This window comes from Tachypleus tridentatus, chromosome 13 (genome assembly GCF_004210375.1).
Source record: "Tachypleus tridentatus isolate NWPU-2018 chromosome 13, ASM421037v1, whole genome shotgun sequence".
In the NCBI taxonomy this organism is placed as follows: domain Eukaryota; kingdom Metazoa; phylum Arthropoda; class Merostomata; order Xiphosura; family Limulidae; genus Tachypleus; species Tachypleus tridentatus.
In genome coordinates this window covers 147,951,160-147,969,016 of record NC_134837.1, presented here as the reverse complement: position 1 = coordinate 147,969,016, position 17,857 = coordinate 147,951,160, and the positions used below count along the sequence as shown (strand labels likewise).

Below are 17,857 nucleotides of genomic sequence, written 5' to 3'. Positions count from 1 at the left end.
GCTTTGCCATAAGAAAATACAAATACACGCTTGATATAATTAATTGTGTAATTATTATAATGGGATACTGAACATTTTATGCATAAAGTGTTTTTCGTCTGAAACATAACAGCCACAGAGCGACTTAAGTCGTTTTGAAAATTATATATTTATGTCTTCTGGCTAAAGTAATAGCTGTTGGTTGTTGTAAATAACTCCCAAACACTTAATTTGTCTAGTGTTTGTTTCAAAGAATTCTGCAGTCAATTAAAAGCCAGTCATTATGTTTTCGTTATTTACAAACATATACATGAAATTAACGATATTCTGAAAAAAAAACATATTTTATCTCTCGTGTCTAGGGGTGCGAAAGACGAAGCACTACGAACCCAGCAAACAACTGTTCAACTGTGCCGGTTGAAAATTGCAAGTAAATGATCCGGTTTAGAGAAATAGAAATGATCAACAAGAAACTAGCACAAAAATACGTTCTCTTCTTTATCCTGTGAACCCTGATTAACATTTCTTCCCTGGTCCATGAAGTGATTCGTGTTGTAAGTAGGGCTAGTTAACCTGCAGGTTACTGCATACTTTGGCTCTATACCTACACTACCTAGATTCTTCCTTATGAAGTCTTCATGTAAATTCAGCAGCAAATACTAGATGTTTTAATAATCATTACTTAAACATGGTAGAATCATCAGTAGTTTGTTCCAAAATAAGAGGTGCAAACTGCACCCAGTAGCCAGTCACTGTATTGTTAAACGATGTTATAGATTTTACAAATGTTTCTCATTCTATGTTCCAATGGTCCATACATGCACGATAATTTGCTTGTTAATAATACAACCAGCCAATGGCTTGACTTTCAAGTAAATTTCTTATATAATTAGCAATTAGTTTCAAATATCATAGTAGAAGAAGGCGTTGAAAACTATGATACATATTCACATATATATTACAAGCTTAAGTCCATTAAGATGTTAGTCAGCCAATTACAAATTACTTTTATTAAATTATTCTTTAATACTGGATTTGATATTTAAAAAAGAAAAGAGCATCATATCTACTAAGTCTAGTAAAGATAGTAATTAAAGGAACTAGCATATGGTCGGACAAATAAGTAGATGTTTCACAGTGTTAAAACTATGTTATTGTAATTTTAGTTTACGAAGGAATAAATATTAAATAATAATGACTGAAAATTATTTCCAAGAAGGTTGTGGTCCGAAGCAAAAATTCGGCAATCATGTTGGTTCGGAAAAAAAAAACAATTTGTCAACTCTCTAAACAAACACTGAAGAGAATTTTACTATATTTTACTTTAATTCCTATAAATATTACTGATAAACAAAGTGTTATAAGTATTGTTTGCCTGTTTTCTGTATTTTTGAAGTACACTAAGTTACCTACCGGCAAGAAAAAACAAAACTCTTAAAACCCTATTCAAACATTGTTGAAATTTATCAGAGCATGAAAGTTAACAAACATTGTAAAACAAAAAATATTATTAACTAAAAAGTCTTATATGTTTATTGTAACTAAAATATATCAAACTCGGCAGAGCTTAGTAATATATTCTGTAGATTACACAATTACTTTTGTGGAAATATTTTATTTTTTCCAAAAGTTAACAAAAACCAATGATTGTGAATAGGGTTTTGTTACTTTAAAACTTATAGTAAGTGCAATGCAAAGCGGTATGTTTCTTGTTCCTGAAAAATACCAAATTAGTTGTTTAAGTAATATTAGTAAGGCTGATAACAATGTTGTAAAATAAGTGCTAAAAATTTGCTGTAATAGAAAATGTTAATAAAATTAAAGAAACAACTCATTACTTGTTTTTTAATTATTTTTTTAAAATTTAAACAAAGTTTTCATTATGAACTTATTAATTTGTGATGTAAAAGATGAATTAATTAATGCAAGAAAAACTTGCACACCACTAAAATTGCTTTGAAAAATCTTAAAATTTATTTTCCTATTAATAACCCAATACGTATTTATTTGTGACATTAAGCAGGCCTTTTACTATATTCACGTATATGCAAAGCATACAAAATAATTCAAGGAAGCGTAATTACGTTTCAATATTTAGTTTATACAAATAGTGTTTAATTATTTCTGATTGGCCCAGCATGGCCTGGTGGTTAAGGCACCCGACTCGTAATCCGATGGTCGAAGGTTCGAATCTCCGTAACACCAAACTTGATCGCCCTTTCAGCCGTGGGGGCGTTATAAAGTCACGGTCAATCCCACTATTTGTTGGTAAAAGAGTAGTCCAAGAGTTGGCGGTGGGTGGTGATGACTAGTTGCCTTTCATCTAGTCTTACACTGCTAAATTAGGGACGGCTAGCGCAGATAGCCCTCGAGTAGCTCTGCGCGAAATTCAAAACAAAAACTTATTTCTGATCAGGCATTACGTATTGATTTTGCTTTTAAGATTTCAGCTTATAGAAATTCATTGTACAGAAAGTTTTCAAACAAATTTATGATTTCACTGTCTTGTGATTGTTTTTCTCAAACAACATAACTAAATTCTTAAGATATTGGTTGGCAAAAAAGACTGTGTATGTCTATACTTATATTTAAAAAAATCACATAAAATTTTAGCTAGTAGAGAATACTGGCTTCCTGTGGGTTAATTCACGTAGTTGACAACAGAATAACGCACGATAATATAACATCAATACCAATTACTTTCACTTATTTATCATATTTCTTTTCCTCTTTTATAGCTAGTTCCTTCTACAAAAGCTCGAGATATTGGATTTCTTGCAAACACATTATTTCTGCAACACAGCTAAATGTAATTAAATGTATGCTTGAAGAAATCTGGCAGGATAAAAAATTAGATAAACAAAACATACGTTATCACTGACACCTTATTTCTAATTTTCAGGTAGACAAGATAATGGTACTTCACTTAAATCTCTATGGTATGTTTCTTACATCAAATTTTATCTTACCCATTCCGGGCTTATTAACTCCCTACCCCTATGATTCTCAGATACATCTTTCCTGCGTAGTAATTTTGCAACCCAACTGGATACATTAAGTCCCCCATGTAAACATGTGTCTGCCTGACGTTATAAATCAAGTTAATTTTAGCATAGTTTTCTACTTGCTTTTTCTTTAAAAAATGAATTTAAAATGTTCGTATTGTGAATTACAAAACATTTCTGTGGTCACAATATTTATTTCTGTCAGCTATTAAAATGTTTCAAATATCTTCTTTTAGCGAATACTTTTAGTTTGTAATAAATCCGATCAAGTAGAGAGAAGTATATGTTACTGACATCACAACAGAACTCACCTGAACGACACAGTTTGCTCAAACCGATTAGCTAGAGTTGCATCCATTTGTGTTATCAGAAAGAGTGCTTTTCAACTTATAATTGAACAGAAACAAACTATAATACGTCGTCCAAGTGTTTTCATAGCTCAATAGACATGATACCTCTTCACTCCCCAACACTCCGTAATATTAATTGAAGCACTTACATCATTACACGTTTAAGTCACCTATACTTCTTAACTTTCTTCACAACAAACTATTATCAATTATAAAGTGAAAACACATGCTACTGGACCATGTGGAGCTACTTGTAAACCTGTTTCATTCTGAGAAACGGCAAAAAGTGAAACCTAAAGTTTAAACTATTAGTGTGTCATTAATTCAGGCCAACAACTGTTGTACATGATCCTTTGCGATTTTATTTGGTCTTTTTTTTTTCTGTAGTCACGTCGTTGCGATAATATAGAATAAGTATTTGAATATTGAAACTAGTTACTGTTGGTGGTCTTAATTTATTTTTTAGCTGTTATATATATTTAAATACGTTTTATACCAGTTACATCATTTCACTTGCATATCCAATTAGTATCAGTGTCAAAATGTGCTTAATGTATAATAAAACGCTCATAGGCTTCGATTCCTTATTTAGATTATACCAATATTTTTGGTCGTTTCGAAATATATGAGGTAATATTTTGTATAAAACATTATTAGTTCTGGTTTAGAATTACTAAAACGTAGATGTTTAGAAATTATACATTTTCTCTGAGTCATTTGAAACCAATTTGTAAATAATCAGTATTGTTGTTATAGTTAATCAACAATTCGTTAGCAATGTTGAAGATGCTTATTTACAATTTCAGTTTATTTCATATAATTTTAGATTTGATTAAATTGTTAAAATAAATGTTATATTTCAATATTTATTATATATCAACAAGTATATTTGGACTCTATACAAATATAAGTTAATATTACTTGCCAAACTTTTTCTCTGAAAACTTTAATCACCACACGTATTTTACACTATAAATTAACAAACCAAACAATTCGTATTCAATTTAATATTGAATAACTTGACTATGTTTTACTCAAAATATATCGTGAGAGTATAAATAAAACAGTTTAGAATTACTCTTTAATGTCTATTAATCTTTCTCTACATTGGTATTTAAATTGGAGAGAACAGAAAATGTGAATATACTTTAATCCTATAGTCTAGCAAACTTTAAAAACACACAAATTGTTATGAAAATTTTAATTTTAGTTTATATAAGCCTTAGTTTTGAATATGTATCCTTTTCCTTGCAATAAAATCTTTCACCCAGCTAACAGTGTCTCGGTTGTTTTAAATATTGTTAAAATAAATACATCATTTTTTTTCATAAGGTAAACAGGGTTGATTAGTGTTCAACAAGTAAGAGGCATACACAGATCTATAAGATTATTGGGAGAATCATTACAAGAAAAACGTAACAAAATCAAGTTTCGGATATTTTTTACCACTTAAGATTGATTGTTTGTTTGTTTTTGAATTTCGCGCAGATCTACACAAGAGCTATCTGCAATCTATAATCTGGAAACTTTGCTGGTATTAGCCTGGTCGAGATAATCCTATAAAATACACGCAATGTAGACAGTAGTATTATCTCTAGAACATAAAGCTATAGCCAAATCTTGACCTAGCAAACTGAAGAAACATCGTATCCATGTGATGCCAGTAGGATGCGCTAGAGGTTTCCCTGGTGAATACGAAGAGCAGTTTTCTCCATGACAAATAACTGCCTAAACATGTACTGCACCACTTCTTAAGCGTTTCACTGTAAGAAAGATAGTTTTTCCTCATATATTCTCCAGACAAGCGGCTAATATCAATCCTACCATTAGCTCTAACACCCAGTGAATTCTGGTTAATATCAGTTTGCAAAATAACCTTGTTTGGTCAATCTCCTATTCATTTTTCTTTTGGATATCCTGAAATGGATGTATCCATGCCATTCCACTCTTAAGGTATTGCAAGGCTTCTTTCGACCTTGACGTATTAACTTGATCAAAACATGCACATCTCAGGCAGTAGATTTTCGGAATATACCAATAGACTTTTCTGGAACAATATTTTTTGTAGTCTTACGAAGTTTTTTTTTTTGTTGTTGTACAGTAAAATTGTTTTGCAGACATGAGTGTACCTAACACTGTAATTGACTGATACTAATAATATTTCAACAGAGATTTTATGTTGCATTTTTAGCCAACTTAAAGAGCCTTAATACTCAGCAAAAAGCTTCATCGGCTGTGTTGTGCAGCACAAATAGTGTGGTCAAAATGTTATTTTGTCTTCTTGCTGGAAATCTATTATTGGTTAATTAAAAAACAAAGATATGGCATATCATTTCAATATTCACTGGAAGGACTTCTTGTTTTTCTTATTCAAGTACTTAAATTATCTTTTCATAACAGAGCATTAAGTTACTAAAATAATTACTTAATATAATAAACGTATATATACAAATTCAGAGTCCAATGTAAAGGTTTTTAGGTTTAGTGCTGTTGGTAAAAGTTGAAGGTATGAATATTATTAAGATTTTCATACATATTAGAATATGTAATTCCAGAATAACAATACAAGAAATACATACAGATTATATATAGAAATTAATATTTATTAACCCTCTTTCAATACAGCATACACATTAAGAGAATAGTGAAGATTACAAGTGAATTCGTTTAAATATACTTTTTTTTCACCTTGCATATGTTCAAGATCTTATATCCCTAACCAACAAATAATTACTTACATAAAATATTGGGAGGAGATCTGCTAACACTTGAAAACACAGATGAAGTAAAAACAAGTGCGACTCTATCTACAAGCTGTCCTAAAAGTGTTTACTCATTAAAACATGACATTTTTTTAAAGGTTGGACCCTAGTTTTGAAAGCACACATTTCGTTTCTATCTTGTGGTTTTTTTAGTGATCAAAATAGCAATTCTACAGTCCTTATCAAAAGATAGTCTTTCAAGTAATTCTGATGACATACTTGATCCTTAACAAATTAATACTGACAGCCAACATTTTTTTCATTATAATAATTTCTACTGGTTTTCATAGTTACGTAACTACATATAACTTACAAACGCATTCAGTGGCCAATGCACCAAACTATTGTCAAGAACTATTGGTGGAAATTATTAATCATACACAGCATTGTATTGTGTCCCATTTATATTTATTTACATGTTCAACAACATGACAAAAATACAAATATTAATTTAAAACTTACGTTCCAATCAAAATATTTTACTCATGATAGATTTTAGGAAATGTAGTGTAGTTGCTTTTATTACCACCAGGAGCATTTTCTAGTACGTAAAGGAAATTTATAGTATTTTAATTGTTTTCTTTACTAAACAGTATTACAAAAAACTTCAATTATATATTTGATAGAATTCCAGGTCCTTTTAATTTCAACTATTTGTTCTCAGCATTATCTGATGAGGGGTATCAGGTAAAAAATAACTACTGAAACAATTAGTCATATAGTCAAGAGAAACATACAAAACTAGTGCTAAAACTGGTCATCTTGTCAACAGCAAAACATAGACTCACTAATCATCCAGTTGCACAGAATATCTCCTGATTCGCTATTGAAGAATTTTCTAAGATAGTACTAATTATTTTGTCTTTTTCGTATGAGAAAAAGCTTATTTACCACTTACTCTAATGAAAATACAGTAATTATCCATTTTGATGTCTTGGCAAGAACAGTTTCCATTTAGGCTATGACTAAATTCATTAAAACATGATTAACAGTATGACAATGACAATAAACATGCAGTGTCTTGATACTAGTATTACTAATGTATAACACAGATTAGTTGTCAAACATTTAATTAGATTTAAGATATTATTCAAAAATTTACTTCCATAAAGTTCTATCCTGGTAAACCTTCTTACACAATACATGGACTATAATATCTAGTTACATGTTTTAGTCATACAACAGAAAGGGAAGAATGTGTTCTAACCAAAATACAGACATTATGTCTAATGTTCCAAACCAGATACAGGTTAACACTCTCTCTGCTAAACATTACCAGTTTTATGTTAGCTAGTAAAACAAGTCAACTTTTAAATAAGCAACATGCCAACTAGCAAATATCAGTAGTTGTTTCAATGCTAAGCATAACTATGGTCACATGTCTATGCAGTTTGTGTGAAATTCTAAATATTAAAAGAAAAACTTCTCAAAGCATGTTCTTAACAACAGAATGTTGTTGCTATTATCCTCTGCATGTTTTATTACCTCCCTCCTTTATTGTAACAAAATTAACTAGCAAGTCACTCAGACCTACACTCCAATAACAAAACTGGAGAATGTTTCAAGATAACATAACCAAAGAAACTATTCTCAATAAACAACACTTAATATCAAAACTGATAAATAAAAAGACAAGTTACACAGAAATTTCACATATGCCAACATTTTTACTTTCATTTATTATTTCCCTAAAGTTTCTTTTTATCTATATTATCTCAGATTTATTTGTATACCCTCCACCCGTACGGTTTTACTTTGTTATATAAAAAAGAATGTAATTACTATTGTTTTAAACTTAGACCAAATGGAATGTTACATAGGATTAGAATAGGCTACACAGTATGTAACACAATTCAAACCTAAAAAACTTCATTACTGCAAACTGTATGTTATTGCAAGTTTTGTTTTCTTTGGTTAATCAGTATGATTTAAGAGAATTTCAATATTTGTTGAAACTGAAATCATATGTAGCTCACCGGTATTCTCTTAAAAAGATTCAGTTTCAGCACACAAACAACATCAACTCCTTATGTGCCTTCAAGGAATGCAGAAAATTATATCTTAAAACTCAATTCCAACAGCCTTAACTAAACCAAACAACAAACTTAATTTTACCTCTTAATAAATTACTTATCCTACCAATTATCCTAACACATGTAAGTTTCACTGTACAAGACATACAGCTGTTTATTAATTACAGTTTTATTTTTGGTACAAAATTTGTAGACAGAGCATGTATTACCTAATCACAAAGATTAATTTGAACATATCAAATACTGGATAAATTCATGGTCTACCTGCATGTGATAAAAATCTTGGTTTGTCTTTACATATATATGGCAGATGTTATTTTTGCCAATAAAAATTACAGGTTAAAAATATTTAGAATTCTACAGACATTAAGAAAATTAATGTACAGTGCATTTGAAGTTGTGTAGAAAACTGTATAGACACTGCAAAACAACTTGGAAGAGTTGATTGAGTTGGAAATTACATCTGTACTTTGCAATAAACAATCACATCACAAAAATGTTTTTACTAGAGTTGATATCTGAAATTACGTGAAAAAAAAAAATCGCCTTAACACTATATAATGCAACTAATGAAATAACAAACCTCCAAATGTGCTACTACTATAACAAAGAATGACTAGGAAGAAATTTTCATTTCTGGAGCTAAATCAATAGTCTTTTTCCAGGTTTACATAAAAAGACAAAACACTTTAAATGGCAGCAAAAGAAAAATGCTGAAAACTGCAGATTTTAACCACATGAAAAACCTACATAATGATATAAATGTTTGTCATTCTGTGGCTCTTTCACTGTACTGGAGCACTTTTGTGTGAAATCACAACAGGTGATAATCAGAAGTATGGCTTGACTCGAACAGTGTTTTATGTCAGACTAGAGCAGGCCAGACCATCTATGTAAATAGTTGCCCCAGCCTTTTTTGGAATCTCTACTTGCAGCCTCACCTGTAATAATAAAATTAAAGAAGGCATTACACAAAATGTTAACTTTAGACTATACACCTAACAATACAACAGGATTATAACAAAAAATCATGTCTTACAATATTCAAAAGTTTGGTTTAATGAACTGACATTATTATAACACTTTATACACAAAAAGCCATTAAATCATTTAGTGATTATGCTCACAGTGTGATTGTTTGTTTATTTAAAAGCAAAGACACATTGAGCTATACGGTGTATCCACCATGGAGAATCAAACCCCAGATTTTAGCATCTTAAGGCTGTAAACTTTCTGCTGTTCCACCAAGGGATTAAAAACTCAGTAAAATATTTGTAAATATTCAAGATCTACTAATTACATTTCTAATTATCACATTACTAGATTTTATTAAGAATCTGTTAAAGTAACAAACAAATATATAAATGATTGGTCACAGATTTTGATAGAAACAAATGTAATAATAGGCAATAAATCAAAATTTCAAGAAAATGTACCTGTGGCTACCATATACAACTGTTGCTGTTCTTCCACACTTAATTTAAGAATTGTAGTAAGAACGGGCACAAGTCTCTCTCTCTCATTTCCAGTATCAAGAGAAATGAACTATAACATAAATATTACATAATATCATAATGAGGATTAAATAATCACCAAACTGACAACAACAAACTTTAAAACAAACATTCAGAATTTAAAAAGAGAACATTTCATTCTATATTACTTAAATTTGTATGTGGAAGAAAAACTGTTTTTGGGATTTTGACTTTAAAGATATATTAACTGATCACTGAATTACCATTAAATTTTATGGTATAAAAAGAGCTAAATTATTTCCAGATTAGCTACTCCACAAGACAAGATTTTAGTTTCTTACTTTTGGTTCATTAGCTTCAATTTATCATATTCAAATAAAAGTTTCAAGAAAAAAGAAATATGAAAACCATTTCTAGATTTATGGCTACTGTTTGTATTCTACAATATAAAATTATAATTTAGCTATATGCAGTTTTTTCAGGCAAGGTTTTGTAAGAGAAAAAAACTTATGAAATACCCTTAGACAAACATCTGCTACATATGTATTGTATTGCTACAAAATACTGTCTTGCTGTAGCTCTGCTGTATTGGAATTACTTTCATAACCTTTTTAAAAAATATAGTCATTACTTACATCACCTAAAAATACATAAAATGACTATTTTGATATTAAAAAAGATATTTTATCATTATGTTTTATGATGTTGAAGAAAAGGATATTACCATGATAATATATTGATACACATCATTTCAAGCTACCACCCTTCTTTAAACTTAAATACAGACTTTGAAGAAGAGAAGTGACCCAATATATTACCTATCTATAAATTATTTTGGCACAATATAAACCCTTAGTATTTTTATACCTTTTGACTGCCAAAGCAGAGTCATTTTCTATTTATATTATACTTTCAACTGAAGAAAAGGATACCTAAACATTTTTTTACAAAATATATATGTCAACTAACATAGCACTTTAGCATACAAAATTTCACCTATTTCAGTAAAGACATATTTTAAATATTTCATATTGGAAATATCTTGTCCTCTCACAATTCTTCTCCAAATTTCAAACTTCTTCCTTCAACACTTGAATATGGTGTTAATTACTTCTTTTTAACCAATATATATAATTAGACACACTATAATTTTCTACAAATTATGAACTCAAATGACTGATATTATCAAGCTAGAATATAAAATAAAACCTTGTATTTTTGTTATTTTGCTAAAATATATCTTATGCACTGAACCAAACACAGTGGTCCCGTTCACCTCTTTCAGTTTTTTGAAACAATCCATTGTATACTTTCACTACAATATATGACATGTGAATAACCAGTCAAGAGCTCAGAATGTTCCCCTAATGGTTTTCTAAGCAATTTTAATCTGTGAAAAGGCTACTACATTCTTTCAATCCAAGATTTCAAGGAGGTAGGTACTGTCTTTAGTCTGTTAAAAGTTTGGCACTTTTTAAAGACCTAAATACATTTTAGTTACAAAGTTCAATAAATTACAGTGGAATTCCCTGATATTAGTTACTTATTACTTTTTGGTTATTTCACTGTATACATAAAACCTAAAACAAATTATGCTTGATATCCTCCAAGTGCAAAGTTTTAAAAGGCTTAGCAACATATGTCCATCAGCAACTGAATTCAAAGGTTATAACTAGAAGAGATAATTGATTACTTTATTTCTTGATTTATCTTTCTATATTTTAAGGAAAACAAGTTTCATAACTTACTTCTAAATAGTAATAATCTATATAAATATATATAATAATTGAAATTTGACTGTATATTAAAAATACTAGTCCACTATAACAGAGCCAACACTGAGTCAGTTTTATATTAATGGAAACAGTAATGAGTGCATGTGCACCTGGTCAATGAAAGTTATGTAATGTTTGTTAGTATGTAAAAAATAATAAATATATACATTATGAGACTTAAGCCAGTTGGACTAAACATTTGTATTTTTGTGTTATAATATCTAGTCATTCAAGCACACCCAAAAAAAAACAGAATTTATATTTATTTCCTAATTCTTTATTATGGTTATGAGGTCAAATAGTTGACAGACTCCACATAAGGAATAGAAAATAGCATAAAATATACAGTTTTACTGAAATCAAACATTTGAAATGTATTTAGAGAGTTTTAGATATTAAACAAGTAATACTTGAGATTTTGGGGATGAAGAATAGTTTTTTAATTATAACATGAAATCACTTTGCACTCAGACTACTTACCAAACATACTTATTTTCACAAACAAATCTGTAGTAAAAATTAAAAATTATGATTCTTTATGTACAAAAACTTGTAATTTTATCTAAAAGTCTGCTAAAATTTTTGAGAGTATACATACTGTATCAAAAGTTAAGGTAAAAACTTAACATGTGTAAATGTGTAAATGAACTTGTGTATATTATACTGAGCCTGTTACAAAAGGGTTAAAGCATAATATAATGGATCATACTCAATATGAAAATTCAACATTGACAGGAATGCCTTGTTTTCATGGATAGCTCACTGGAAGAGGAGTGACCCTGTAAACCAGAGGACATGGGCTCCAAGTCAATTTTTACATATGTGTTTTTCACATAAAATTAAGTGTTAAATATTACCTTTGCTCCACAATGGAATTTAAAGACAAATATACACATACACATACTATTAACTCTTGAAGTATATAAAGGTTTGTGTTTGTCTATGAACTTATCCCACAGTTTTGGAGGTTAGTTTGTTTGTTTTTGAATTTTGCACAAAGCTACACAAAGGCTATCTGTGCTAGCCATCCCTAATTTAGTAATACAGACTAGAGGGAAGACACCAAGTCATCACCACCCACTGCCAACTTTATATTAGTTAAATAAAAGTTTGCCATAAAGAAATTATTGCAATTGAAAGACAGTGTGAAACAAAATAATTAAATACATAATTTCAACACTTACTGACTTAAACACACATCCTACTAATAACATAGGTATTCTGAACAGAAATTAACAGTAATACAAAATGTTTATAAATCTTTTCAAAAAGAAAAATTGAGCTAATACATGATATGTGAGTATACACAGTTTCACATACTTTAATGATGACATTTTTTAAATATTCCATATTAGCGATATGTTCCTCTCTCTCACGATTCTTCTCCAAACGTCGGATTTCTTCCTTCAACACTCGAACTTGTTCTGTCAGACGTAAATTATGAGCTTCACTGTCATTTAATAACTAATAAAAAGAATAATTAAAAAAATTAATTAAACTTAAGGTTATAGAATTAACTTTATAATAATTTGGCAGGGCTCATTAGTTATTAACAATATCAGAGATGCCAACTATTTCAAATGACTGAGCGTAATGATTGTAGACAGAGCCCTTTATCATTTGCGGCTACTAGGCCTGCCCAATGTCTCTAAGCTGTTTATTATTATATTATTATTATTATTATTATTATTATAACTATTATTATTTATTACTGCTATAGATTGCTCATTTATGACTGTGTTTTGTGTATTTAATAAATAAATTAAAAAAAATTATTTTTCCTATTCTGAATTCTCACTCATAAGAGTCATTATCTGCATCATTTTTCTCTTCTTCTCAGCATCGGTGAGATGCCGATTTTGTATGTCAGGAACAATCGTTTATCCGCCATGCGCCACAGAAAAATTGATGTGACAAACTGTACAAAACGCATGACTGTCACTGACTTTTGATGCAATGACTGGATATTTTGCACTGTACTCTTGAGTACAGTGAAATGAGAAATACCCATCTACACGAGCGCTGATTGGCTGATAAGCACTGATGACGTAACTATGGATTCCCCCATGTACCCAGTATGGAGAAGCACCACACTCAAACTGTTGGCAGACGTCAGAGATACAAATATTTTTTATTATTTCAAGGACAAACATGATTATCGCAAGTAGCCATTTGGACTATGTCTTTTATTTATTATAAAAATTTATTTGTATCCCACTGGAAATTTTCTTTTCACCCGTTCAAGCCCTGGGGGAACAATTTATCACTTTATTGTATAGGCCTATATAACATATAATAATTTGGGAGTTGCAACAAGTCGTAATATTTGTCTGTATGAGTGTATAGTCGTACAAAAATCATAACGATTACGGTCAAACCGTAATGGTTGGCATCTCTGCAATATATTATAAACATATGCTTCATCACTAAATTAACAACATCAAACTTGATATACGTGATTTACTTCAGGGTAAACTATTTTAGAACTTATAATAATTTTACAGCAGTCATTAGTTATTAACAATATATCATAAGCAAAGGCTTCATCACTAAATTAATAACATCAAACTTGATATACATGTGATTTACTTTAGGGTAAAGTATTATCAGGAGCTGAAGTACACATTGTAGTGCAAACTTCTTATTGATAGTTTAGTACAGATTAAAATATTTTCTAGTAAAAGATTTAACAGATGATAAATTCATGTTGTAAAGTGTTTTTTACCTTACAAGATAATGCACACTTATTAATTTTGTAAAATATTTCATGGATTATTTTTTAAATCCTAATGAACATTACTTAAACCAGTTTTAAATTAACCAGGATACAAAACAAAAAAACGAATATAGTTCATAAATAGGTCACAAGTTGTACATATAATGAGTTGTCACAATAGCTTGAAATAAACACACAAAAATTATAATCCAGTGAAAGCTAAATAATGAAAATACAGCAACGACAAAAATGTATGTAACAAATGTGAATAAGTTGAGAAGAGTTTCAATTATCAAACATGAAAGTTAAACCACGAAAGAATCAATTTTGATCACTTCACAATACTGCTAATCCTTATACAGCTGAATATAGCAAAACTAGTAAAATACAAGAAAGCTTTTGTAAATAAGCTAAATTAACAGTTTGCTACTAAAAGGCACTAAATAATTCATGGATGTTAATTTAAGCCAAATATTTTTCATTCTATTCCATACTTATTTATACATTTAGAACAAATCTCTTAACAAATATTTGCTTTTTCACCAATGACTAGAATGTAAAATTTAATACTGTTTAGTGTTTGAACAGTCTGTTAATCTTAATTAGTGGTTGCAATCTTTTACACAATATTGGAAACCAGTATTTCAAACATACACTTTTTCATTTTATAGTAGCCTTCAATTAAATTATTTGAAAATGAATGTATTAATAGCAAGAACAAGTGTGTAAAATACAAATACTGCAAGTTAACAAATATTTCAATAGTTTCAGTACTCTTAACAAGAACCATGCAAAAGAAATAACCACGATGATCTAGAATTTAAAAAAAATACCAAGAAATAAAAGAGAATTACTCTAAACTTTAATAAAACACAAAATATTTCCTTATCCAGAATATTTTGCTTGTTTTTTTATTTAGTCATTTTTTTTTGTACAGCTACTTGAGATGTATCTGCATTAGTCATCCTAAATTTAGAAGCAACAGACTACATAGGAAGTAGCTACTAAACAATATCCACCAGCAGCTCTCAGACTACTCCAACCAAACAGTGGGACTGGCCATCACATTATAATGCTTCAAAGCTGAAAAAGCGAGCACATTCAGTGATGGAGTTCAAACCTGGCTGGTCAGAATAATATGAACATTTTAAATAATTAATATTTCTACCTATCTATGTTTCAACATGACAAACAATTCATTCCTGATGAACAAAACATCAAGGAAAACAAGATATCTGATTTTGAATAACACTATTAAAAAACTGTCTAAACAGGTAACACTAACCTCTGTAACATGTTCAAGTTTCTTTTGTGCAATGTTTGATGTAGATGGAAAAGCTCCTGAATCATGCTGAAATATCATATCTGTTGGAGCTGAAAAAATACACATACTCTTATTTAAGCATTCTTGAACAATGTAGTGATATGAGATTTAAAACTGAAATAATTGGTCAGTTGGTTGATTTGGTGTTTTATGGCACAAAACAGCTAAGCTATCTGCACCAAACATCTGGTAAAAAGTTAAAATTAAAGTAAATTTAGTCAAATTCATAAAAGGAAATTAAGGTAAAACAAAACAAAAAGTTAAAAAAACATATATACCTTAAAACCAATGTTTACATCTAATCTACAATGTTAAGAGAAAAACTAAAGTAATACAAGGTGTAAAAGACTTTCTGTAGCATAGTTGTAATTATCATAACTCGCCACGAAGACTAACAGGTAAGTACAAAAATCACCATCAGTCACTTGAAGTTGGCCTTTGCAGTCCTGGTTTCAAGTTATTTGACGTTACGGCCATTTTCTAATTTCAAACTGAACTGGATGGACTGTGATTCTTAAAAGGGAATCACATTAAAAAAAGGTCAAATGTATAAATTAAAAAATTTAAATGGCACTAAAAAGATTAATGGCCTTTAAAAAACTAAAAACATTTCCAAGGTGGACAGTGTCACCATCATCAATAAAACAGTTTAACGTTATGGACAAACCTTGGGGCAGAACATGTTCAGAGTCCTAACGATGGCAAGAAAGTAATATGTGGCTTATTGTTACCTGAGTATTACACAAACTACACACTGGTGCATCAGTTCCAGATAAAAGAAAACGATGAGTTAAGAAACTGTGACCAACGCGTAGTCTAGTTAGAACAACTTCCTCCATCCGATCCTTACGGAAGCAAAATGGCCACAATCCTGAGCAAATAGATTTAGCTGCAATGATGACGAGCTTGTTCCTGCAAATATCAAACATAGCCCAGTATCCAGAAAAACTGGATAGAAGTAGATGTTAAAGAGAAATGGGCTAGTCAGTTTTCAATATCAGTGAGAACAGGGTGTGAACTAATGCAAAGTGATTCCAAAGCCAATAGAGAACTATATGAGTCAGTATAAATAGTGCAGTTTGAGTACTGCTTAGCTTCTATGTAATCCAGGGCAAAAGAAATGGTGTACTATTCAGCAGTGAACACAGAAGCTGCAGAAGGGATTCTGGGTGTAACCACAACAAACCATGGCAGAGCCCACACAGTCACCTGATTTTGAACCACCTATATAAATAGGAATGAAAAGATGATTTGAAAGATGTTCAGCAAATAACAGGCAGTATTTCCAATCAAGACTGTCTGCTTTTATCAGATGACTTAAAGATAAGTTACATTTGGGGACTGTAAAAAGCCATGGTGGGATGAGCTGACAGTGGATACAGCAATGTTATCTTAGGATAGACCCAATTCATCAATCTGCACCTAAATATGAAGACCAAAAGGCCAACCAGAAAACATCGTCTGTTGTGAAAAAGTATGGCCCACCAAGGAAGGGAAACACAACCCCAGGTGGGATGCTTTGGTAAGGAATAAAGTTTTCGAAGCATATAGTAAAGACAGTTGCAAATGGCAGAGGTGCAAAGAAGGTTCATGAGACTATGTATAAACTCTGAATTGGGGAAGTGCAAAAAGCCCCAGTGCACAGCCAAAGTCCATGACAATGAATATGGTCCAGTTTCTTTAATGCCGATGGTCTGGTAGAGCCATGGACCAGTGATCCATAGTCGTGTTTCAATCCAAAAGGAGCACAATATATCTTTAGCATTGAACATCAATCTGCTCCCCAAGTGGTGGAAGAGAGAACACGGAAGATGTTCAGTGCTCTTGTACATATGACCTGTAGTTACTTGATGTGTGGTATTAAAGGTCAGCTTACAGTCAAAGACAAGCTCCAAGATCTTTGTCTCAGGGACCACAGGCAGCAAAATCTTCACTGATAGGGAGTTCAGGATCAGGATGAATACCCCATTGGCAGCAAAAGTATATGCAAACTATTTTAGAGAAAGGTAAATTAAAGCCGTTTGCTGTGGTCCACTCCAGTAAACGATTGAGGGCAGTCTGTAGCTGCTGCTCAATATACCTCATGTTTGACAACAGACACGAGATGTGAAAGTTGTCCAAATTCCTGTAGAAAAGAACAGAAAAGTGTCAAACCCACATGAACTCTGAATTCACTGTGCATGAAAACGTTTTAATAAAAATGGGCAAATGACCACGTAACCCATATATATATGTAGGTCTCACAAAATGCCATACCACAATGTTGTATAATAAACCTTCTCAATGTCAAAGAATATTGATACAAGATGTTGTATTTTGAGAAAGGTTTCTCCGATTGACATTTCAAGTCGATTCAGGTAGTCCACGGTGGAGCACTGTCTTTGGAAACCACACTGGGTGGGCGAGAAGAGGTTGTTTGATTCGAGGAACCAAACAAC

At 30.8% G+C, this 17,857-nt stretch overlaps 2 protein-coding genes across 4 annotated transcripts in view; one reads left to right on the top strand and one right to left on the bottom strand.

The window, feature by feature from the left end:
• The window catches only part of LOC143238084 (uncharacterized), a 178,178-nt gene extending 176,372 nt beyond the window's left edge, over positions 1–1,806 (top strand). For all 3 annotated transcript variants that reach the window (XM_076478020.1, XM_076478018.1, XM_076478019.1), the window contains one exon: positions 342–1,806. In XM_076478020.1, coding sequence (XP_076334135.1) covers positions 342–417 — 76 coding nt within the window. In that variant the 3' untranslated portion in view covers positions 418–1,806. The remainder of the gene's footprint in view (positions 1–341) is intronic.
• Positions 1,807–5,926: 4,120 nt separating this feature from the next.
• LOC143236625 (uncharacterized) overlaps positions 5,927–17,857 on the bottom strand; it is a 78,862-nt gene continuing 66,931 nt past the window's right edge. Inside the window, 4 exon segments of the mRNA XM_076474961.1 lie at positions 5,927–9,070; positions 9,566–9,674; positions 12,700–12,843; positions 15,381–15,469. Of these exon segments, the coding sequence (XP_076331076.1) occupies positions 9,000–9,070; positions 9,566–9,674; positions 12,700–12,843; positions 15,381–15,469 (413 nt within the window). The 3' untranslated portion in view covers positions 5,927–8,999.